Source organism: Mastigoproctus giganteus, chromosome 7, assembly GCF_048544385.1.
Source record: "Mastigoproctus giganteus isolate SK-2022 chromosome 7, ASM4854438v1, whole genome shotgun sequence".
Lineage (NCBI taxonomy): Eukaryota > Metazoa > Arthropoda > Arachnida > Uropygi > Thelyphonidae > Mastigoproctus > Mastigoproctus giganteus.
This window is the reverse complement of record NC_143581.1, coordinates 151,245,072-151,271,937: the sequence shown is the minus strand read 5'-3', so window position 1 is coordinate 151,271,937 and position 26,866 is coordinate 151,245,072. Positions and strand designations below refer to the sequence as shown.

General features: G+C 36.2%; 1 protein-coding gene across 1 annotated transcript in view; it reads right to left on the bottom strand.

Moving 5' to 3' along the window:
* The window catches only part of ssp3 (SCAPER domain-containing protein short spindle 3), a 408,421-nt gene that overhangs the window by 176,358 nt on the left and 205,197 nt on the right, over window positions 1–26,866 (bottom strand). Inside the window, exons 11-12 of the mRNA XM_090377943.1 lie at window positions 17,640–17,751; window positions 7,602–7,742 (exon numbers count right to left, since the gene is read on the bottom strand). Coding sequence (XP_090234069.1) covers window positions 7,602–7,742; window positions 17,640–17,751 — 253 coding nt within the window. The remainder of the gene's footprint in view (window positions 1–7,601; window positions 7,743–17,639; window positions 17,752–26,866) is intronic.

Below are 26,866 nucleotides of genomic sequence, written 5' to 3'. Positions count from 1 at the left end.
ATTCCAACTTACATAAAATTCGAATCATGTAAGTCGGGGAGTGGCTGTATTTGCTGTCAGATGAACAATGAGTGAAGTGTCAAAAAATTGCGATGCACGGCAAAAACATGAATGTGAAGAATTTTTAAAATGCTGTCCATGTCTCATCATTGCCATTGATGAAACATGGATACATGACTTTGAACCTGAACAAAAGTCCCAATTAACTCAGTGGAAGCATCCCTCTTCATCCTGTCTCTCTAAATGTTGCCAGCAACAAGTAAAGGTGAAAGAAATGGTCATCATGGCCTTCATTATGAGGACACTATTGCTGCTGACCACGTGCCACCGGCAAGATCAGTAACCGGAGCCTACTGTGTAACATTTCTTTGTCAGAAATTACAACTGAAAATTCATCAGGAGTAGTCACTGATTCATAAGATGTTGGGAAGCTGGCATGCTCGTACTTCACAAAAATGCAAGGCCTCACATCACACAGTCTGTACTTCTTATTTTCACCAATTACAAGTGAGAAGCACTACATCACCCCCTTATAGTTCTGACACGAGTCCTTGTGATTATGAACTCTTCCCCAAGCTCAAGAAACCTTTGCATGTAAAAGATTTCTGGTATTTTTAGAAGTGAGCATACCCATGACCCAATACATTAGATGGCTTAACTTCATAACACAGTTATGAAGTTAACAGTTATGAACGGTTAAAAATTATCTAAATGTTGGGAAGTAATCATAAAGCATGAAGGAGACTAGACTACACTGAAGGCTTTAATGTAAATTATGTTATAAAATAAATTCATTTTAAATTGACTACTTTTGTGCATTACTTTTGGGATAATCCTTACACACACGTGTGTGTGTGTATTTGTGCACTTACTGAATTATCTATGCTTTAGTAGGACACCTTGTGTATGAATGTACTGCTCTGTGATGTTCGTGAAGACTGAAAGTCAGGAATGGCTGATATAAGACTAGTTCATTCACATGGTGATTGGGATTTGAGTGTCTATGAGGAAGAATGCTTTGGCATTAAGATCTTTTCGACTTTGAATGTGGAATGATTAAATTATTACAAAAGTCAAGATATGCAGGTGCCAGTATCTTGACAGCAGTCAACACAGTTTAGTGCTCCCATTCTGTGGTGTCACAAATCTACCAGGAGTGGCTCAACAGTGGTCAAACAACCAGCCAAAGGTAATATATGGGACAGCCATGTCTGGTTAATGCCTATGGTGAGCACTGTGTCTCAGCTAACCACCCAGTACAATGTAACAAGACCAATATCCACATAGACTATGTGCCAGACATTAGCTCAAATAGGTTATGGCAGTTGACAGCCATCAACTGCTGTAGCCTTTCTTAGGTAAGATTCTAAAATGGATTGCTGGGTGGCAATCCATTTTAGAAGACAGAGGCATGGGCAGAAGGTTGTGATTAATAGAAATTCAGATTGGTGTGACATCAGAAGTGGGATCCCTAAAGGATTAGTTGTTGGGCCACTGTTGTTTCTTGTTTTCATAAATGACATTGATGAAGGGATAGAAGACGTGATGTCAAAATTTGCAGATGCCGTAAAGATTGGTAGAGTCATTAATGATCAGTGCCAAGCAGCACTCTTTCAGGATGACTTGAACAGACTTCAAAGATGGTCAGAGAAGTGGCAGCTATGTTTTAATGCTGTTAAATGCAAGGTCTTACACTTGGAGAACAGTAACCCACAAATAAATTACACAGTTGGTGGGGTTGAATTAAAAACAGTGGAGGAGGAAAAGGGATCTGGGAGTTACAATATGGGCAGATATGAAGTTTTCTGAACAGTGTCCTATTGAATGCTGTCTTGTACAGATAGGGAGGTCATAATCCTACAGTATAAGGCAATTGTAAGACCACATTTAGAATACTGTGTTCCAAGTATGGAAACCTCATCTGAAAAAAAGACATTGAGCTTCTTAAAAGGGTCCAAAGACAGGCAACTCGAATGGTGAGATTGGCAAAAGTATGACCGTATGAGGAAAGACTGAGTATGTGAGCTACAGAGCTTAAAAACCAGGCACATCAGAGGTGAAGAATTGATTGAGGTTTATAAGGCTCTGAGAGGCATTAGTAAAATGAACGTGGAATTCTTAATGTTATAAAGAATTTCAGAACTAGGGGGCATGATTTCAAATTATAGGGCTTGAGGTTTAGATTAGATTGTAGGAAGTTTTCTTTTAGTCAGCAAGTCATTGATAGCTGGAACAGGTTGTTTTTAAGGCAATTCGACTATGAAATCATATCACACTATTTATGCTTCATATTAAAAGATATTGGACAATTGCAACAACCATACTGGAGGCAGTATTCAAACCTGCAACATTTATTTCTCAGACAAGTATGTTATGAACTGGACCATCCAGCAGCACGGGTTAACATTTTGGCTTTAAGCTGGTGAGTACATTCTGTAGAGATTATATGGATCATTGCTACTGTGTTATCTAATAAAAATAATGAATTAACCCTGAATACTTGGGTTATGTTAAAAAAAAAAAAAAAACTGGAATTTTTAAAATTCTGATGTGTGCTGGGTCCGAAGGATGCCAGATTTAAGAGGTTCTACTATAATATTTAACTTAACACTTCCAAAAATTCAGCTGGCAACTTGCTATGAAATCTGTTTTTGGAGACAAAAGTATGTATTGCCTTATAGCAGTCTTTTGACTGCTATTAAAATATATGTGCTTTAGTTTTAGGAACTTATGATAGAAAATCAGCTGGCAGCCAAACTAAGCCCACAATTTACTACCAAATTTATTCATATAGCTATACAGCTTCTGCTATGAGTGTATTAAATGCCTGAAGCTCTAACACTTCAATTGGGTTGTATCAGTACACTAGTCACCGCAATGGCAGAACTGCACTTTTTATTTTATTATTTTATTTTATCTTTACCATATGTATAAAACAATCAGACATTGCAGCAAATGTTGAGGTGCACTACTGATCCATTCATCATCCATCAACCTGTTTTGATGTTTGTGACATACTGTCTCTGCACTCATCTGTCATTAAAGGCGCCTCCGTAGCCAGGTGGGAAGGAGCAGCAGTGCGTAGCACACGCTTCTTGATTAGACCGGGGTTCGAGCCCGTCACCACCAAATACAGAGGATGCGGAAAGGTCCGGGAATGACCACCGCATATCCCAGAGCAATATGGCCTTAGTTGCTAATGCTCCAAATAACAAACAACAAACACATCTGTCATTAAACTTTTTATATTTTTGATTGACATGGAAGGTAGCCTTTACTAATTTTGGACAGTGGGAGGTGTTCTTTTGGCTTTTATCTCTATATTCTATTCACAATAGTGAATGATTTCACAATAGTGAATGAGTTGCATGATTTTTTCTTTAAAAATAAATCTTTAATGAAGCTTGCTTTTCTTTATGGCTAAGTGAATAATTACAACAAGCAAACTATTTTAAAGTGTTTATTACATCCATACATGTTAACAAAAATAAGAAAAAATTCACAGAATTTTAAATTTTAATTTTAATGTGGTTTTAATATTCTTTCACAAAAAAAAGGGGGGAGAGGAAAAAACTGTGCTGTGATGGTGAGAGGGAGCAAGGACAAAATAAAAAAAAAAATAAAAAAAAAAAAAAGGAGGAAAAACTGTGCTGTGATGGTGAGAGGGAGCAAGGACAAAATCAAAAAAAAAAAAAAAAAAAGATGGATTTTCTACATCATAAATCTGTAGTGTTGGCAGCAATGATAGTAACTTGCTCTTAATACCACCATACTGCAGACTTCTCAATCGTTCATGTGGAACATTATCAAAAGCTTCACTGATATATAAGTATATAATCTCAAAATTATTCTGTTATGCACATTATGTAATAATTGTATATGGTCATACAATTAACACTGTATATGACAGTTTGTAATGCCCTCATAGTTGCTAATTAGGTTGACAATCTCCCTTTGAGAAATCCATGCCGTAATTGCCCTGCAACTCCAATCCTATCAAGATAAGCTTATATTATTCCTTTAACTAATGACTTTGTTACTTTCACTTTTAAAGAAGTAAAGCTTAATTATCTACTTCACCCTTTGAAACTTCCTTGTGAGTAGAACAGACAGTTTGACAACTTCAACATGTTGGAATTTCCTCTGAATCTACAGGTGCTTCCATACTGAATCCAGTATTATAACTAATAGTTTGATTACCTCTTTGCTGATTCCATCAGCGCCCCTCCACACCATGTTCATTATTTATCTGCAATACTCTCTCTTCCAATTTCATTTTACTCCCAATCTGTATTAGATAAATTTCTGCTATACCTATCTTTAAAAATTTCTTCATGTGTGAATCTAGATGCAAAATATTTATTCAATTTGTCAGGAACTTGTATGTTTTTTTTTTTTTTTTTTTTTTTTTTTTTGGTAGTTGTTGGCGCATTGGCTTCTGTGGCCATAATGCACCTCCCAAGGTTTTTGCAGTACTTTGATCCAAGCCCGAGGCAGGATTCGAACACGCGACCTTTGGGTTGCCAGGCAGGCACTTTACCCACCCGGCTAACTTGTATATGATCAACAACAGTTATGCCATTCATATGAAGTAGACCAGTATGACTTGTCCTTATCCTTTTCATGTTAACATAAGCAAAGAATGCTTTGCTACTTATTTTTGCACTCTTAGCCCAAGATTTCTAACAATGTACCATAGAATGCCTAACCCACTGACTAACTTGATTATAGACTATTTTATACTTACTGTATGATTCTTGTGCCCTTTTGACAATTTATAATCATCATAAGCATTTTTCTTTACTAACATTAAACTCATCACTTCATCTGACATCAATTTTGGTAAAAACCTTGAATAATATTCCATAAGTGTAAAAAATTCAGTGGCCTCCAGTATTGCCTCTCTGAACACTTTACATTTACACTTTTTAACAACACCAGCTGGTTCTTCTGAAAAAATTTTCAGTGGGGATTTTCAATGAACATGTTGCCATCTATCAAATGTTTTTACAAGTTGTAGTGTTTTTATATTTATGACAGTTTCAAACATTTTCATAAGGTAGATTAAACTTTCCAACAATATTTTTTTGAGATAATGTGGATTTACACAAGTGCAAACTGAAGAAATTCTCTGCAATGCAGAAGATATTATTTCATCAAAAAAAAGTAATCGAGTTACTTTTTTATGCTTTTTTAACATTTTCTTATGTAATTTTGAGTTTACTTTTACTTCTAACAATAATCCTGCTCTAATTTTTGGCTATAGAGTCAATATAGAAAAATATTAATATTTAAAGACATTTATAATACACAGATTAAACATTGGCAGTGAGCTAGATGATTTTGTAATAACTGAGAGGAAAGTGGAGGAGAGATTGTTGAGGATAAACATAAAAAAGGCACCTGGGGTGGATGGGATCTATCCAGTTATATTAAAGGAGGCAGCAAAGGAAGTAAGCAAACCCCGAACCATAATTATGAGAGCTTCTTTGGACTCAGGGGAGGTACCCATAGACTGGAGATGTGCAAATGTAACCCCAATTCACAAAGGAGGATCAAAGGCTGACACAAGTAATTATAGACCTGTTAGTTTAACTTCTGTTCCAGGTAAATTAATGGAGGCACTGGTTAAAGAAGCACTGCAGGATCATCTAGATCCTTGTCTAGACAATCATCTTGTCTAGACAATCATCTAGACAAGAATGCAGGGAATAACTTTGATATTATATATTTGGATCTTAGAAAGGCTTTTGATACTGTTGCACATGTAAGACTACTGCACAAATTGGAGCAGTGTGGCATTGGAGGCAAATTGCTGCTATGGATAAGGGGATGGTTGAGTGGCAGAAGACAGAGAGTGGTAATCAATGGACACTGCTCAACGTGGACTAATGTTATTAGTGGAGTTCCTCAGGTTTCAGTGTTGGGTCCGTTGTTGTTTTCGGTGTTTATGAATGATATTGATGATGGGATATCAAGTTTAATGTCCAAGTTTGCAGATGATACAAAGGTTGGCAGGGTTGTTAAGGACACCACTGACGCTATGCTGCTGCAACAGGATCTGGAAAGGTTGAACAGATGGGCTGAGAGGTGGCAAATGAAGTTTAGCATTGACAAATGTAAAGTACTACATATGGGAAACAGTAACCCCAGAGCAACGTATCAACTCTGCGGTACTACACTGACAGTGGTGGAGAATGAAAAGGACTTGGGGGTAATTGTGCAGGCAGATATGAAGTTCTCTGAGCAGTGCAGACGAGCTGCAAGAGTAGCTCATGGTGTCTTGTCAATGATATACAGGAATTTTTCTAGCAGGGATAAGGAGGTGATTATTCCCTTGTATAAGGCAATGGTTAGGCCACATTTTGAGTACTGTATACAGGTCTGGAGGCCTCATTTCAAGAAGGATGTAGAGCTGCTGGAAAGGGTACAGAGAAGGGCAACAAGATTAGTGAATGGAACAACGGGTTGCTCTTACGAAGAAAGGCTTAAGTTTTGCAAATTACAGAGTCTGGAGACTAGGCACCGGCGAGGTGATCTGATAGAGGTGTATAAGGCTTTGAATGGTTTGAGCATGCTCAATGCCAATGGGATTCTTCATCTTGCTCAGAATAATCACCTCAGAGGGCATAAATTCAAATTGAGGAAGGACGGATGTCGGATAGATGTGCGGAAATTTGCCTTTGGCCAGCGGGTGGTTGGTTGGTGGAACCGACTTCCATCACTTGTTGTTGAAGTTGATAGCCTAAACAAATTTAAGGCTCAACTGGACAGGTATTTCGAGTGAACGGAGGGGTGAAATGGGAGTGGTGTGTTTTTTTTTTTTTTTTGGCTGATGCTGAATAAGCTTGCTTTCTTGCATCATATGCCTCTACTAATGCTAATGTACATTTAAGATTTTTCCCAAAAATTTTTACAAACTACCAAATTCCTTAATAAAATTTACATCATACTGTCTGAAAAGCACACTCACGAAAGGGTTAACATCATTAGTATATTGTAGTAGAAAATAGTGAATGAAAGGATGATAGTCCAGAACAAAAGATTTGTACTATCACAGTGACCTGCAAACTCACTGGGTATAATGGATTTGGATGATAATGATGATAAGATATTTGTATGTGTGTGTATACTCTTGTTCTTGATTGGTCTACAACATATACCACTATTTTTATGAATGTCCTGTCAATTTTTTTTTTTTTTTTTGTATTTCTCTTTATTGAGCACTTGAACATAAGAATGCTTTTGCTTTAATTTCTTAATTGTATATTTTAATTATCAGTTTTACTAAGAGTATCATAAATAAATGAGATAAACAACACACCTAGATGTCACAGCCACCTCAAGATTACAGAAAGCGAAATTTTTGCTAAAATACAATTCCCTCCCCCACCCTTTTTCACTAAAAGTAACAAATTTTACTTAACTTATATACTTGGTATGAAATAAACTTTTTTTTTCTATTATCAGATAATATAAATATCTAGTGCCAAAATAAATTAATCATGGTTTAATTTTTGTGAATTTAGAAAGAATGTGATTTTCACTTCAATAAAACTAAAAGTATAGTCAGTCTTCTGGATATGTAAAAAAGTAGTCACCTTTTCTTCTTCATCATGAGCTTTACGAACAATTCTCTGAAGTTGAATCTTACGTTTTTCCTCTGCTCGCTGAAGTTTCTGTTCCATGATTATTCGTTGCCTTTGCTGTTTTTCCTCTTTCCATGCTTTCATTTCTTCCACCTATTTTAAAAAAGTTTAGAAGCCTAAGGTGACCGAATATCAGTTAAAAATAGCTTGGTGGTCAGGAGTGGGAGTGAAGTAGCACATGCTCTTTGAGTAGACCGGAGTTCAAGCCCCTGACTGCTAAATACAGTTGATCTGCCAACCTGCACTGGACCAGTGTGGCAGATTATGGTCCATTTCCCTCAATATGAATTATTGAGGAGGCTTCCATCCTGCAGTGGGTTGATAATAGCTGCAGTTGACCTTTTTTACTTTTATAAGGTAGGATCAAAAAGTTCCAGACTGTATTTTTATTTAAATAAATATATTTACAGATAAAAAAAAAAGAAAGAAAGGTAAACTGCAGCCATTATCAATCCACTGCAGGATGGAAGCCTCTTTAACAATTCATGTTGAGGGAAATGGACCATAATCTGCCATGCTGGTCAAGTGCAGGTTGGTAGATCAACTGTATTTAGCAGTCAGGGGCTTGAACCCCAGTCTACTCAAAGAGCTTGTGCTGCTGCTGCTGCACTCCTGCTCCTGACCACTTGGCTATGGAGACCTCTTATTTACAGATAATTACATATTAAATTTTTCAGAATAATTACTTAAGTCGGGAAAGAATTGGTTTAATTTATAGAAAGTCTGGTTTAATTTATAAATGATTTTTGTTCAAAAAGTGATATTCTAAAAAAATGAACTTACTAAACCTTTGCACATAGGCACCTAAAACACCACCTACTTGGTGGGGGGGGGGGAATCTAGATATTCTAGACTACAAAATAAAATGTCTTCATAATTTGGTATTCAGATATTTTTAATAAATTCAGTCTTAGAACTTTTTATCTTGTATACACCTGACAATGTTTTGCTTTCACAAAGCTGAAGATTGGATAATTGTGGGCAGAATATATTTTCAAAAAAGCAGATTTTTAAAATCTGAACTCTGGGACTTGAAATTCAATTTCCCAACAATTCATGCATTTTATATTAAAATATGGCCATAGGATTGTTTAATAGTACAGTATGTTTTTAAACATTATGATTTTGGTTACTGTGGATTTCTATTTGGATTGTCTCTTAGCCATCAACTGATTATGACTGCTTAAAAAAAGATACTGCTGCAAAGTTTGCCCTTTTTGGAAATGTTGAATTAAAAGTTTTGTTTATCAAATGGCTCTGGCTGTCAAGAGCATTTTCAAAGTCTCACTAGAAAGAGAGACTTTGGAAATGAGAACTTATCATCACCCTCCATTACATCCAGTGGAAAAGGTCTGAGTTTGAATTCCATCAATGATAAAATACACTTTTGCAGGTTCTCCCCCCCCATTTCAAATTATGGCTGAGTTAGTTAGTTTCAGGTGAGAATAGCATAGTCTTCTCCACTGGCCCTTCGGATTTTTCATCTAGCAAACTGACATGAATTACAAACACAACTTACTGATGCCTCATAGCCTTACTTGCTTTGGTGCTTAATATTATTTCTTGATATTAAGCCTCATAGCCTTACTTGCTTTGGTGCTTAATATTATTTCTTGATATTAAGAAGTACTGGAAACTTGCCTACGAAAATTTTACATTTAAAAATCGTGCACTATTAATTGATGAAATCCGTACTACCTTGGCATTTATAAGAACATTATTTATCAATGGAAACTTGTGCACCATATAGTTACATGCAGCAATGAAGTGCTTCCTAATTGAACAAAAGAATGGCATCTGATTTTATTTTAGACTCACCATGACTATGGAAGTAGAAAAAACCTACGACTAGGTCAGAATCAATATAGTTAGAATGGAGTTAATCACTCCCCTGTAAATTAACTGCTGGTAGTGCCTCTTTCCTGTATCTGGTTTCTGGGAGCATTGGAAAGAGGAGGAGTCTGTCAGCAGGTAAGAAGTTAATCTCTTTGTAATTATCTTAGTTTTGTATTGTAACGGCAATTCAATACTTAAAATTTAATACTTTAGAACCATAATTTGTAAATTGGTAATTGTATTATTGCTAATTGTAATATTAGAAAATATTCAAATTTGCAACTCTTTTTATTTTTCTGTTCCCTCAACAGCTTGGTCTGATGATAGGTATTGGTAAGACACACCAAAAATCACCTTAATGTACAGTAATGTAGACTAACAGCCTAAAAAACTAAATTATTAATTTCATGTGGTGTAAGAGTGGTTTTAATATAATAATAACCTTAATAGGTCAGAATCATCCTTCTCATTCTGTCTAGTTTGGCAATCTACTTACAAAATGGAAATGGAAGATTTAAACAATGTTGGTATAACAAATTTACACCACATTCTTCAAAATATCTAGGAGCAGTGACCTCCGTTATGTATCAAATTTTTTCCAGCCCTACTTATATAGCAAAAAGGCCTTGTCATGAAGAGATAAATATGAAGACTTTCAGCACAAGTGAGAATAGCATGCCTAGAATTATCAGCTTGACTGGCCTGTTTAGGATTGTTTTTTTTCTTGAGGAATTCATTAATTTGCCTTCTTTAAAAACTTCTTTTTGGTCAGTGGCACTATACCAAATTGAATTTGGCATAGTGCCACTGACTATTGACTAATTGCTTGTTGTACTCTGTGAAAAGTGCTCATATCACTTTTTTCACCTCTTCTAGCCTCTTCTTTAAATAGACTTTTCAGAGGTTGCCATTATCCTACCAGCCCGGTTGAACATTTACCCATTTGAAGTATGCATACACACATGCTAAAATTTTTATTACTTCAGTGGCATACAATAGTTGAACCTGTTTAAATGTATGTTTCCTTTTAGAACCTCTTTCTAGATAGTAGGAAATATTCACCAAATATTCATCCACTTTCACAGGAAATCATGCAGTCCTCTTTTCAGAGCACAATCTGATGAAAGGGACAGCATATTGCAATCATGTGCTTGATCTCCTCTTTAAATACCACTGCTGCTACAGCTTTTAGGTATACCATAATGGGGACATTATCAGCACTAAATGCACATATGGCATGTTTCTAAAGGAATCCCAGATGCTTTCAAGTTGTTCAGAAGATGCCCAATGGTGTATCCTTTAAGAGTCACCCTCCAATATTGGCATGGAGAGCAAGCTGCTTTCAATGTGACTTTTTTTTTAAAATTTATTATGAAAACCCACCACAAGGGATTATACAGCTTGGAATTGGAATCACTTTGATTATTGCCATCTGTAGCAATCAAAAATGGCCCTTTTTCAGGATTTTCTTCTCTCTCTCTCTCTCTCTCTCTCTCTCTCTCTCTCTCTCTCTCTCTCTCTCTCTCTCTCTCTCTGTGTGTGTGTGCAATTCCACTAATAGTGACTGCTGTTTTTGTTCTTTCACAAAGTATTTTTTTCACTTTCACTATCAAGCAACATTACTAATCATGCAGTTCCTTTGCTCAGTAATATTTCTCTATCAAGAAACATTAACTGAACAAAGCAACTACATGAGTAGCACAACTCACAGGAAGATTACTTGTGTGTTCTATTTTTGCATTTCTTTCTATGCAGTGCATGTTGTTCTTATGCTCACTTGTTTGCAAATGTCTCATTAGATCACATTTCCCACCACTTGAAATTGAGAGAGGAAAAAAAAAAAAAAAAAAGAAAAAACACATCTATATACAGTACTAGCACACCTGATGACTGATTTATTAACAATGAAAAGTAGAAATTTGTAGATTTTTTAAAAGTTACAAAGTTACATAGTTTGTTGTTGTTTGTTATTTGGTTTTTAGGAGCATTAGCAACTAAGGCCATATTGTGCCAGGAATATGCTGTGGTCATTCCCTGACCTTTCCGCATCCTCCGTATTTGGTGGTGATGGGCTTGAACCCCGGTCTAATCAAGAAGCGTGTGCTATGCACTGCTGCTCCTTCCCACCTGGCTACGGAGGTGCCAAGTTACATAGTACAAAAGTCATAGTTATAACCACTATTTTTTTTTTTTTTTTTGTTTTGTGAAAAAGATAAGAGAAAAACTATGCTATGATGGCAAGACAGAAAGGGGACAAAACAAGTAAAAAAGATACTCTCTATTGTAAATCTGGAAAATTGGTAAGTACACTTGTATGTACATGGTGCCCCAAAAAAAAAAAAAATAAATAAAATAATAATATATATATAAAAGCCCGTGCTTATAATCTTGATTTCTTTAGCACCTTTAGCATTGACTGTATAATTTCGAGGCACACTGAAGAAGACTGGGGTTTCATCAGCATTTCCAATTTGACTAAACTCATAGTTTCTTTTTTTCCTTAATTTCACCACCTGTCGCTGAACGTTAATCAGCTTCTGTTGATAGTCTGCAGGAATTTTTTGACAGATAGATGTTCAGCGCCTTAACGATAATCCACTATGATGCATGAGCCAGCCACAACTGCCTTTAAAATTTTTCTCTATTCCGAGGGACTTGGCAATTTCTCTGGCTTTCGATTGCATGGCTTGTCGAGTGATGGTAATCCTTTTGCGCATCTCTGTTACAAAACGTATCACAGCTTCATCGACTTGTGGAAACCTTCCTTCCTTTCTTAGGCCCTGTAAAGCACTTGGTTGTTGCTTTGCACGAAAATATGGAATCGCTATCATTTCTCCAACGACGAACATTTACTTCACTAATGTAAAAATGTTGACCCGCAACTCTATTTCCATGTTCTTTTGCATACACAATAACTTTTCGCTTCAATGCGGCTTCGTAGTGCAATCTTTTTGACATTTTAATGTGCAATAAGGGATCAAAATTAACGAAGTACAGTAACTCTACTTCTTACGTACTTTTGAAGATACAAACAAAATTTCCTAGTTTTTGCTGAGTGAGCTCCACTATAATGAAATAACGGTGGCTTCACATTTCGAAAGTACGTGAAATCACCCACCCCACTTTATTCTCCAATGGAATTGGAGAATGTGTTAACTTGGAGGCGGGGTTTCCATGTAAAAACAAAACGTGTGGTGCTGTGCAAAGTGTGGGAAAATTTGAAAAAAAAAAAAAAAAACTGCGACTGTAAGACGCCATCGATTCTACGACGCACCCCATTTTTAGAGACGTTTATAGGGAAAAAAAAGTGCGTCTTAGAATTGAAGAAATACAGTATATATATATCTTTTTAAATCATGATTATAACTTTTGAAAGGTTACATGAAACTAGAAAGATAATTGCTATGAGGGCATAACTAAAAATCTCAAAGGAATTGTCTCAAAAATACACTGAATTATAATAAACATTGGCATCATAATAACTTTGGGTACTTTATTATGCATAGTTTTACAGAGAAATTAATTTAAGGCCCTGTACTAGACTTTTGCTAAACTATAATACACTGTACAAAGATTTCTCAATATACCTTTTCATATCTTTCAACTTATGAAAACAGAAATAACATTTTTAAAACAGATCCACTTTCTCTATAACATGGCAGAAAAGTGCACTGTAATATTTATTCTAAATTGATGATAATAATTAATTAATGCATGTGATACAGTGCAATGGAAAAATTACCCATGTTATTATGAAATGATAAATCCCATTTTAAAGTTATTTGCTCTGTTTCTATGTTCAAAAATGCATTAATTTTATTTCTTTTCCCATTTTGATCATTTATATAGATTTAAATAGAACTGGCTATTAAAAATATTTGTGTTCTAGAATTTTTTTTTCACTGGGGTGAGGGAAAGCCGTACAAAATATATACCATTAATATATATGAAAAGATCGAAATGAGAAATCAGTGCTACTTAAAAAAACAAAAAATTTAATTGAAGAATACTAAAAGAAAAAATTTTTATTAAAAGAAATAAAATATGAACAATATGCAACTCTGCTAATGTAGAATAACACCCAAATAAGCACCTCCACTTTTGAGGGAGAGGGGAAAATAGAAAATGATCACTGATTAGCTGTTGTGGTTGGTGCATAGTACCTATGGTTGTAATATGCTGATATTAGGCTTATAAAATATGTGTTCATTATGGAAATAGACTGCCTTTTTAAAAGTAATCATTATTTGATGATTACTTTTAAAAAGGTAAAATTCTCAACCACTGTTCTGCCTGTCTCCAGGTAATTGTCACAGTGTTAATGAGTCATGAAGATTCAAGAGAAAGGTAAAGATCATCCTTCACTCTGTTTGATAGATTGGGCAGTCTATGATTAAATGACAAACTGTGAGTTGAGTTGGACAATTTTGGCCTTGCAGAGGGTCATCTTTTGTGAGTAAGTAGTTGTATGATTCATGCAAGAGAAACTTCCTCTTTTATTTTGGTTTGTGCTCCTCAGAGTGATGGCCACTGTTTCTAACATGTCAAGTTTAATAAAGTTTTATAGTCAGTATATGGAATCTTCAAAGAGCGGAAAGTCAGCATTTCTGTCATAATCTGCACATTAATTTTCTGGGATTCCTGCCTGATCAGGGACCCAAGAGTCTATTTGATTATGGATCCGAAGCTGCATTAATGTAGTTCTGATTTTTTGCGAGAGAGAGTTAATAGAACAGTGAAGATATGGAAGAGCACATACGGCAGTTAATGTCAGTATAAATAATGGTTTGCAAAGTGAGAGTTTATTCTCCAAGGGTAGAGATAGAAAGTACAATTCGATGGTGTATACACTGCATTCCAATGGAAGTTGTTAAAGTTGTTTGGAAATGTCAGTACCCGAAGAATTGCAGCTGCTTCAACTTTCTCTCTTTAGAGCTGTCAGTACATATTTTGGTAAAACTGTGAAATGGAGCCAAATGTGCCCCATGTAACTGCTCAATTTGTGCTTCAGATGTCATTTTTATTCACTGTCCAAAGAGAAATTATTAAAATCTATAAGAGGGGTTTGACACGGTGTATAAGTTTTATCCTTGGAAGAAATTCTTGAAATTCAGACTTTGGTGAGTGGCTAGTTGCAGTAGTTGAAAGCCAGTTGCATTGTTCACAACTTGTATGTCTCAAGGGATTTTCCCACTGAGGTTTGAAGAGGTATTGGTGGGGTGATTGGTTTGGAAGACTGTGTAATTCAGGAGCAGCATTTGTCTGTGAAGATGAAGCAGAGACTGTTAGGTTTCTGTGTAAAGACTCGGAAATGGTTAGATTCAAAAGATTTCTAGTATAAAGCATAATAATGTATAGAGTTAAGCCATTTCAGTACACTTTCCCCCCCTGATTATGTATAAATGGAGTGCCATACTAGGACTGATATAAATGCAGTAGCATGTAATGGTCTGCACCCCAAGACAAAGCAAGTACTGTTCTGGAAAGATTTAATTTCTTTAGGAGTAATAAAGATCTATTTAATGTTGTGACTGAAGTGGATTTAATGAGGATCTGGATGTGATGATCACTTACAAAAGAATGTAGTACTTTTTTGTTTACAGAGTCAGTAGCCATTGTTTTTAGTCCAATTTTCCAATTTACTTATTAGGTGTCTTTTTATTAGGTGCATATTTTGAGCTTGGTATGAGATTGCAAGATTGTCAGCATAAACATATGCTTCAACTTTGTTAGGCATGCATTTAGTGACAGAATTATTTCTGGTTATAAAGAATGGTACTAAGAATGGAACCTTGAGGGATCATACTTGTATTCATATTATAAAAAGTGTACATCAATGAAATACAGTACAGGAGTTGAAGTGTTGAACTCAGCAACTTCCAACAGGAAGTCATCATAGGATGCCATATTGAAAATTAATCTGATCGTGGCAATGTAGTAAAACGTAACATTCTAGATCAATAGTCACTTACCACGTGGAAATATCATGGTGCTACTACAGCCAAGGAAGGTTTGGGTAGGCCACACAAACTGATACAAAGAGACTAGAGAGTCCTCAGTACAGTGGTACATAGATCCCATCAGTCCTCATTAAATACTGTCAACTAGGAGTTCAAGGAGATGTTACCCAAACCAAAACAAGAAAAGAACAATATGTAGGGAGTACAGCACTGGATCGTAGAGAAGAGCTGTAGCATAACCCATCATAATTGGACCCTGAAATGTTGGAAAGCTGTTTTATGGAGTGATGAATCACATTATATAGTTTTGTGATGAGATGGGTATGTTTGAGTCTGATGGATACCCAGTCATCCACCATTAGAGTGTGTCATCCCAACTCTGAAGTTTGCAGAGCTGCTGCTATCACTGCTTGGAGCTGTTTGTAATGGTTTTGGCTTGCACCACCTGTTGTTGTCTGTAGAACAATGAATGCCATATTTAGTCTCCAACATGTGTTTAAGCTTTGTAACCTAATGCCACATGATTTATTTTGTAAAGATTTATTTTTATACAAATTATTCCATTTTGGTCTGAACAGATATTGCCACATAGGATGATGTGGGAAACTTCTGATTTTAACTGCAGAGTTTAATAGCAGAATACACCAATAAAGAAGTAAGGATGGTTCACGTTCTTCTCTATAGACTCTGAACTGGTGATGTACAAATAGCTCCTAATGCAATTCATATAGCATTGTGATGTACAGGGTCAACCCATTTTAATTCACTTTGTCTGACTGAGGCATATCCAGATATATGCCTCAGTACAGTGACATTCTGGACAAATTCTCTCTTTCTTCATTATGAGAGCAGTATGGGGAAGACCCTGCTTCTGTTTCAGCATAACAATTCATTATTAATTATTGCACAGCCTGTAGTGACTAGGTTTGAAGATGTGGATATACAAAAGCTTCATTAGCCTGCCCACAGTTCCTACTTTAACACCACTGAACAAATTGAGATGTACTGCAATTTTGGCTTTGGGCCAAATCAACACAGCACATTCCCACAACCAAGACTTCTGTGCTGAAGGAGAAATGAACGAAAATACTGCTTTCCTTGTTATCAATAATTGATTTGGTGTCTACTGACTAGGATACAGTATGTAATTAAAGCCATGGGTGGGTGGGTTGATATATTATTAAAATTGTATCAATAAAATTGTTGTTTTAAAATGTGCAGGCATCTGGTTATTTCCAGCAATATAGTTTTTATATACACACAAACAAAAGTAATCAGGTATCTGCAAGTTTCAAAGAATCTTTTATTAATATAATATTTAATACTTAATTACATATTTTATTATGTAATTAATTAATTTCATACTGTATCCTTGCTGTAGACTCAGAAACTTTTTTTTTTTAATCAGGAAAGCATTATTCCGGTTTACTCCTTCAATGCAGCAGTCATTTCAGCTGCTGATCGCAAGATATGCTTTCCTGTCCCATTCCAGTTCACCCCAAAGGCATTCAATGAGATTAAGATCAGGGCTCTGGACAGGTCAATGAAGTTTTGCCTACCCATGTTTTCAAACCAAGTCACCTCACTACAGGACATAGTGTAGTATGACTTAGTGTACTATCTAGCTGAAAGAGAAAAGAGTCCTCCATGTACTTCTTCCACAGTGTAGGAAGAGTGGAATTGTCCAGAAGGTCAATGTGCTGTATGACATTCACTGTTCCAGGAATAATTATCAATGGTGCAAGTTAGGCCCTTCAAAAGCCAGTATGGATGTTGGGGTCAACTGACCCTCAATCATCCCCTCAGACCTTTTCCATATGGCATGGAAGAATGTTTATTGTAATCACTGTTCCTACAAGAAGGGCTCTATCTTGAGTATTAAGATCATAATGTTTACTCATGGAACTTTAAATACACACAGAAAACTGAAAATTACTATTTATCAGTTAATAATTTTTAAGCTGCTTTAATTTGTAAAGCCAGCAATATCAAAGTGTATCTTGTTCATGATTGTTATCACTATTATTAACTTAATTACTAATGTTTAATTAAAATTAAAATATTTTTAAAAAGAAAATTAAAATAAAAAATTACAAAAATTAATTTTTCTTAATTATTAGAAAATTAAGAAATATTAGATTTGTTTAAAAATTTTAGAAAGTAGTTAAACAGAAATTTTATTCAAGTTGCATACTTTTTTTGCAATATCTCTGAATCTTTGTGCTTTTTCTTCCAGAAATCTCTCTCTCTGTTCTTGAGCTTTTAACTGTTTTTCTTCATGCCTTCGAAGTGTTTCAGACAAGGAACTGATTTTTTTTAAAAAATTACAGCAAGTTATTTATTGTTTTGTGTATATAAAAAAAAAATTCTAAAAATAAATTATTTTTAGAAAGATAAAATTCAAGTTTAGCATATACAATATACAAATAGCTACAATTAAAGTTTTTTGGTTGTTTTGGGGTTTTAAGGCACATTGGCACATTAGTCATGGTGTTCCAGTTCACGTATTTGTTCATATTTGAACATATTAGTTTCGTAAAAAAGAGGGTACTAAGTGAATCTACATTAATTGGGGGAGATTTATCCATATGATATAATATAATTTTAAAGGGTTGGTGTAACCAGTATTCTGGTTGATTTTAAGCACTATTTCTTTTTATAACAATACTGAATGTAGCAGAAACATTTACACTTTTAAATATAAACTTTAATATATAAATTATGCAATAAAACATAAATACAGTATATAATGAAAGAAAATTCAAGAAATTTTACATTAAAATTATGGAACTGTATACTATTTACATTATTTATGATAACAGCTTGTAACTTGCAATACTGTACCTTTTCAGATCACCCAAAACCATTATATGCAGTGTAAATCTAGTGCTTTGCTGAATCCAGTCTTTTTAGAATGTCCAATTTAGTTTCCAATGAAAAGTTTTTCCAATAGCTTTTCACCTTTTCGTTTCATTAGTACTAGATGACTCACTTGAGATTTTTGGGGCAATTAAAAAAAAAAAAAAATTGAAGTTGCAGCTCTCTACAGGATAAACTGAAATGAATAACTCAGACACCAAATGCACATAAACAGTATGTCAAGAAAAACTTACTGGAAACCAAAACTAAACTGAAATCAGCATTGATGAGCAGTGCTACAGAGAACTGTGCAGCTAAAGCAACTCCCTGTCACGAAACGAAACGACAGTTCCTAAAGCAAAGTTTTATAAATAACACTTCAATAAACTTCAGTCAATTAGAACCCACAAGCAGGTGCTCCCTTTCACAAAACAATGCCAGATGGGAGGATTTTAAGTGTACAGTTTTGTAATATGCAAGAAATGGTGCAATGATGGTTTGGATATATTTTCTGGCTATAGCATTGACTAACCATAGCATTTTACAGCTGAGGACACAGGAAACCTGTGCCAGTATGGCTATAGAAAATTAGCAAAGAGCTGCAAATTATACTCATGGACACAAAAAATAACTTTTGGGACAATAAATGGACAATTTCCAAGTTTCTCCTTGTAATAAATTGGAAATGCTTTGCAACATTTCCGGTTTGGTCAGCAACTCAGCCATTTTCTCATTAATTACAGTATCACTTAAAAGTCAATTTTTAATAGCAAAATCAAAGAACACAACTTTGAAGGCATACACTGTAAATTAAAGTTGATTGGAAAATCAGATTGAAGAGCATTAAAGTTTTCTTTGATAAAGCTTGTTAGGTATCCAAACACCTGCTACTGGGTAACTCCTCCCAAGAGGTTTAAGGGAATAGCACTACTCCAGGGAAAAGGAGTGCCACTCTGTAGAGGGTATCAAAAATACAATAATCTCAGGCGAAGTATTCAAAGTAGATGTCATAACAACCATTATTAAGGTAAGAATAGAATTAACAATAATGTTAATTCTACTGTAATAATATGGTAGAATTAACCCTATAGAATTTAAATGAACAAAATATTGAAGTAATCAAGCAGTTATCAAAACTTTATCAACTACTGAACTTAAAAATTTAAGCTTACAAAATGCGGAAAAGAATGTAATTTAGCAACAATTAGTTTTAGAAAATGTAAGAATTAAATTTACAAGATATTTAAACAAATTAAGGAAAAACAAAAATTTATTTACTAAATTTATTAAGGGATTAATAAATTTATCAATCTCTTAATCCAACTTCTTTCAGCTAACTTCAGTATAATCCTACAAAGCTAACTTCCCCACATCTGCTCTCTGTGACTCCAACCCTAGTTGAATTGTCTTCTACTGATGACACTTCAACCAGGGTTGGAGTGGTAATGTGCCAAACAGGGCACTTCAACACGTCACTGTCCTTCAGAAGTCCATGGAATAGCAGATTCCAGATGCATCCCACTCAGTAAGAAGCTCTCTTGGCAGCCCAGCAGTTTCCAGTAAAACATCCAATGAAGAGTACAGAACACTCCGGTATAAGATCCTAGTTATCAGAATCTTCCACCAAAAAATGTAACTATCAGAAGTTAACCTTTTGGTCATTTTATTTAAACATTCCTCAGTATTTTAGCAGCAAGCAATAAGATCCTGCAGGACATGAGTAACATAATGTACATATTGTTTTTTCATCCTATGAAGGCAGTTCTCGCTTCACTTCCTGGGTTTACAAAGGGTTTTTTTTTTCAAGTGTCAACAAAATCGAAAATATGAACATTAATTACAAAAAAATAATGTTAAACATTCATAAATACTGCATTTCAAACCACGTGCGTAGCTATACAATACAGTGTACCCAGCTTTACAATATCGTATTGCGTTACCATCGTATCGTGAAAATATCGTAATTTGAACCCAATACCACATTTTTTGGTAATTCATTCCACAACCTAGGAAGTTCAAATTTTCACTATATAACTCCCTAAAAGGTCGTCTTTATAGTGTAAATTGTATTAGTTACCAATTCAAATCATTAAACGCACTACACTTTCATCGTTATCATATGTTATAAGAACCAATTTTGAATGCCTTTGTGATATTTTTCTGAAGCACATTTCTGGAGGTCACGACAATAAAACAATAAAAACAATTTGCATTTTCCGGTTTATTGGGCTTTTCTGTTACTGCAAGCAATTATAAATGGGTAGTAAACTCAATGTTATTGCATTGTGAAAATACCAATAGCTGGAATTGTGTGGGTTTTTACGTTATTATGGTGAAATGTGTTTGCCCTTTACTGAAATCTTCAATTGTATAAAAAACAAAAATAAATTTTCAGAATCTTCTCTTCATTCCTTTTTTTTTAAGCTTTGTAAACTTCTTACTCTGCGCAAATCGTGTTAGTTGCAATTTGTGCGTTCTGTTAAAAAATGCTTATGCATGCTATTGAAATGTATAAAGAAAAGAGAAGACTATCTTGGGAAAAAATGCCTCTTGAAGCATTTCTGAAGAAGATGACTTCTTGTGCAACAAACCAACGAGTGCAGAGCCAATAATGAGTGATCAACAAGTGTGCATTTAGTTGATAACGATGATGAAGAATAAACATTCTTGAACATTTGTAAGTCACAAATAATTTCTCTATTATTATAATTTGCTTGATTTTACAGGCTATGTTTTCATTTCTTTGGATAAATCAATCATTGTTGATAACATAACTCCTATTTTTAACACTATGTCTATGGGAAATAAATTCCCGCTTTACGAGAGCACGTTAGGAATGAATTAACTCGTAGAGTCGGGAACTACCTGTATATACTCAGTGATCACTGAATTATGACCATGCCATCTGTAATGGACTAGGCCACATAGCTCACAGTATAAAAAACTGATCAGCTTTGTATGCCAGAGTAGTGGTAATTTGCATCTGGTCGTGCAAGTCAAAGTGATAAAGTAGCAATTATGGGACATAATAAAGATATCACAGAGTTTTAGAAGGGCATGATTGTAGGAGCTTGTGTGTTGGGTGCTTCCATATCGGAAATGTATGTCTTTTTATTTGCTTATGGCCCACCGTGGTTAAGGTGTACTGACGGGGTCAAACCACCTCCCACCGACAGAACTGTAGAGGATTATGCAAAGTGGATGTTCATGGTGAATGATGGGCACAATGCATTGTATAGGTTCAATAGCAGGTCAGTGTGCAACAGTTGACACTTCAATACAATACAGAGAATACAAGAACAATAATCCCAAATGATGATGCTCTGGATGCTCAGACATATGGAGTTCAAGAACAGACAACCCAAGAGACATCCTCTTTTCAATGCTGATCATTGTCAATGACGGTGAATGCTGTGGTTTCAACATGCTGGTTAGACACTGGAGGACTGGAAATGAGTGTTCTAGTTGGATGAGTCCAAATAGCTGGTGCAACGTGCCAACAGAAACCTTTGTGCATCGTGCAAGCAACACAAGTCCGTGGACTCATTGTGTATGGTGCCCGCTATCCAGGCAGGTGGCAGTGTTTTCTAAATATGGAGCATGTTTTTTTGGCAAGTACCCCTGGTGTGTTTGGACTAACAATTCACTAGAGAGGTCTACCAACAGAAATGGGATCTTCCAAAATGATAATGTGCTGTGTCAGAGGGCCTGCACTATGCACAAGTGGTTTGAGAAGCACAACAAAGATATTACCCATCTTGATTGGCCTCCAAATTCACCTGACCTCAATCCAATTGAATACCTATGAGATGTTTTGGAATGGGAAGTGAGATGTGTGGATTCACAACTGTCATCTATTCTGACGCTGTGGAAAGCCTTGCAGGTAGCATGGCTGCAGATCCCTAAAACATCTTTGGACATCTAGTGGAGTCAATGCCTAGAATGTCTGCCAGGGGCGAAGGTTGATGATGTTGTAGAGCGAATATCATCTTTTAAGGGCACAAAAGGTGATATAGTTGTACACGTTGGCACTAATAATATTAAGAGTAGGAGACCGGCAGAATTACTTAACAAGTACAGGTCACTGTTGAACAAAAGCCGAGAATTAGGGTTGAATTTGAAAGTGTCTGCAATTCTGCCCAGACACGATAGGAGGGAGTATATGATGAGAGCCTTGTCGATCAATTCGGCCCTGGAAAGATTGTGCAAGGCTCAAGGGGTAGAATTTTTTTCAGCCTGGACTGTACTTGTTAACAGGAGAGATTGCTTCTACGGGGATGGGATACACTTAAATAAAAATGGGTGCAAGAATATTTGCTGATGCTATCGAGGCAGCGTTAGGTGGGTCGGAAAACTGCTAGCTTGGGGGGAGACAAAGACCAATAGATTGACAGTAGCCACTGGCAGAGGTGAAAGAGATTCTTGCACTGCTTCTATTAGAATGAGTAGAAGCCTGAAAAACAAGATGCATGGTATTTCAGAGACTGCTGGGAGCCATTGCGGTACAAGTAAACACATGGGTTGTGTTAGGGTAGCTAAGAATAGAAACAGGTGCAGGTATACTTGCGTGTACACCAATGCTAGGAGTTTAGTAAATAAATTTGATGAATTTGAGGTATTGCTCAAAACATCGAAGGCAGATATTGTTGGGATATCAGAGACGTGGTGTCACACAGATATAAGGGATGCAGAACTGCAATTTGGGGAGTACAACGTCTACAGAAAGGATAGACAGGATAGGAAGGAGGGAGGGGTTATGCTATTAGTTAAGAAACACATAAAAACCAAGGAAGTGAAGCCAGTCGACATCGCTGGACAGTGCAGTGTGGAGTCAGTTTGGTGTGACATAAACATTGGGAGATCAAAATTGAGAGTAGGAGTGTGCTATAGGCCTAATGACTCTGATGAGTATAATAAGGAACTGTACAGGGAAATAGAGTGGGCCAGTAAATCAGAGTGTCTTATAATGGGAGATTTTAATTTCCCAGATATTGACTGGAATTTGGGGGCTGGTTACTCACACACTAGCAGGGCTTTTGTGGATTTATTGGATGATTGTTTTCTACATCAGCATGTTCGGGAGGCAACTAGAGGGAGTAATACTCTTGATTTGATTATCAGCAGTGATTCTTCATGCATTAAGAATCTGCAGATAAATGAACCACTAGGTGGCAGTGATCACAGTGTGCTGAAGTGGGATTTACTCAAAGAGGTAACTACCATTAGGGGTAAAGGGAAGGGTTATTGCTTCCGTAAAGGCGACTACGATGGACTGAGACAGTATTTAAATTCTATACAGTGGGACCAACTGATGATGTTACCAACAGCAAATTCAAAATGGGAAGCATTCAAAGAACTTATCTTGGAAGCTACTAGGCTTTACATACCAACTAAGAAATATTGTTCAAGGTTTAGGCCAAAATGGATGTCAGATGAACTAATGAGGCATATGCCAGAGAAGAAAAATGCCTGGGATACATACAAATTAACACATGACACAGAAGCCTATGATAGATACAAGTTGATATGCAACCAAGTTACAAAGGAGGTTAGGCAGGCGAAGGCAGATTACGAGAAATCCTTGGCAAGGGATGCAAAGAGAAACAGCAAAGAGTTCTTTACTTATGTAAACTCTAGAAGGAAGGGGATGAATCAGATTGGTCCACTTGATATTGATGGGTCAAGTGTTGATGATCCTGCTCAGGTAGCTAACAAACTAAATGAATATTTTGCATCGACATTCACACATGAGGAGTTATTCAGCGAGGGGAATGCCAGAGGTGTATTCAACTCTAGCAGTAAGCTACAGAATCTTGAAATAACTGGGAGTAAAGTGGAGGAGAAACAAGAAAGGCACCCAGGGTGGATGGGATCTATCCAGTTATATTAAAGGAGGCAGCAAAGGAAGTAAGCAAACCCTTAGCCATAATTATGAGAGCTTCCTTGGACTCAGGGGAGGTACCCATAGACTGGAAATGTGCAAATGTGACCCCAATTCACAAAGGAGGATCAAAGGCTGACACAAGTAATTATAGACCTGTGAGCTTAACTTCTGTTCCAGGAAAATTAATGGAGGCACTGGTTAAAGAAGCACTGCAGGATCATTTAGACAACACTTCAGTTATAGCTCAGACACAGCATGGTTTTGTTAAGGGGAAGTCTTGCCTGACCAACTTGATTGGATACTATGATGCAGTCACAAAAGAACTGGATGCAGGGAATAACTTTGATATTATATACTTGGATCTTAGAAAGGCTTTTGATACTGTTGCACATGGAAGACTGCTACACAAATTGGAGCAGTGTGACATTGGAGGCAAATTGCTGCTATGGATAAAGGGGTGGTTGAGGGGGAGAAGACAGAGAGTGGTAATCAATGGACACTGCTCATCGTGGACTGATGTTATTAGTGGAGTCCCTCAGGGCTCAGTGTTGGGTCCATTATTGTTTTCTGTATTTATAAATGATATTGATGATGGTATATCGGGCTTAATGTCCAAGTTTGCAGACGATACAAAGGTTGGCAGGGTTGTCAAGGACACTACTGACACTATGCTGCTGCAACAGGATCTGGAAAGGTTGAGCAGATGGGCTGAGAGGTGGCAAATGAAGTTTAACATTGACAAATGTAAAGTACTACACATGGGAAAACAGCAACCCCAGAGCAACGTATCAACTCTGTGGTACTACACTGACAGTGGTAGAGAATGAAAGGGACTTGGGGGTGGTTGTGCAGGCAGATATGAAGTTCTCTGAGCAGTGCAGACGGGCTGCAAGAGTAGCTCATGGAGTATTGTCAATGATATACAGGAATTTTTCCAGCAGGGATAAGGAGGTGATTATTCCATTGTATAAGGCGATGGTCAGGCCACACCTAGAGTACTGTATACAGGTCTGGAGGCCTCATTTCAAGAAGGATGTAGAGCTGCTGGAACAAGTACAGAGAAGGGCAACAAGATTAGTGAATGGAACAAAGGGGTGCTCTTATAGAGGTGTATAAAGCCTTGAATGGTTTAAGCATGCTCAATGCTGATGGGATTCTTCCTCTAGCTCAGAAAAATCACCTGAGAGGGCATAAATTCAAATTGAGGAAAGACAGATGTAGGATAGACGTGCGGAAATTTGCCTTTAGCCAGCGGGTGGTTGGTTGGTGGAACAGACTTCCATCCCTTGTGGTGGAGGTTGATAGCCTAAATAAGTTTAAGGCTCAGCTGGACAGGTATTTTGAACGAACAGAGGGGTGAAGTGGAAGTGGGTTTTTTTTTTTTTTTTTGGCTGATGCTGCATAAGCTTGCTTTCTTGCATCAAATGCCTCTACTAATGCTAATATGAAATTAGTGATGTCATAATGCTAATGTTCTCACTGTGAACAGTAGCCCAACACATTATTAAGTAGGTGGTCATAATTCAGTGATCACTCACTATATATACAGAATGTAGCTATATAATATTGGTGTAGTTTATTTGTTTATTTGGTTTTTTTTTTAGGAGCATTAGCAACTAAGGCCATATTGCTCCGGGAATATGCGGTGGTCATTCCCTGACTTTTCCGCATCCTCCGTATTTGGTGGTGACGGGCTCGAACCCCGGTCTAATCAAGAAGCGTGTGCTACGCACTGCTGCTCCTTCCCACCTGGCTACGGAGGCACCCATCGGTGTAGATACACCATAGTTTACCCATACGTTTGAACTACGTATGTAGTGTAAAAGGCATTGTTTTAATTGTATCTCATATTGTGTTTACCTTCACAACGAGATAGCTGGTATTGCACTACTTCAAATAAATAATGCTTCTCTAGCAGAGAAGACTGCTGTTATTTATTTTCAGTGGATACCACCACCCAGACGATCATTTCGAAGCTATATGTAGCCAAATAGCTTTGAAACAATCATCTGGGTGGTGGTATCCACTGCAAATAAATAACAGCAGTCTTCTCTGCTAGAGAAGCGTTATTTATTTGAAGTAGTGCAATACCAGCTATCTCATTGTGAAGGCAACCACAATATGAGATACAATTAAAATGATGCCTTTTACACTACATACATAGTTCAAAGTTATAGGTAAACCATGGTGTATCTACACCGATATTATATAGTTAATTTACCTAAACCCATAAGAAATTATGCCTTGTGCATTTCATCTTCTAATACAGAATGTAGCAAAGAAGCTGCTGCAACATAAAGCTTTATATACGTATATATATCCTGTTTTTTAATTCCATTATCACCAACACATCATTAACCATAGACCTCAACTGTCCAAGAACAAAAAGCAGCCTCATCAGTGACATGAGGAAGTTGCCTCATGCAATTATACTGGGGAGTACTGATGGTACAGTTAAATGGCTTCCACGTATTTAAACATCACTTTTCAAATAATTAATTTATAGAACATTGTCTATAATTAATTTAGACAATGTTCTATTTAATAAATACAATTAATTTAATTTACAATTAATAATTAATTATAATTAATATAACTAACTGTTTAATTAGTGTAACTCAGTGGTTCCCAACCTTTTTTTACTCGCGAACCCCTTTCAACATAATACTTTTATTGCG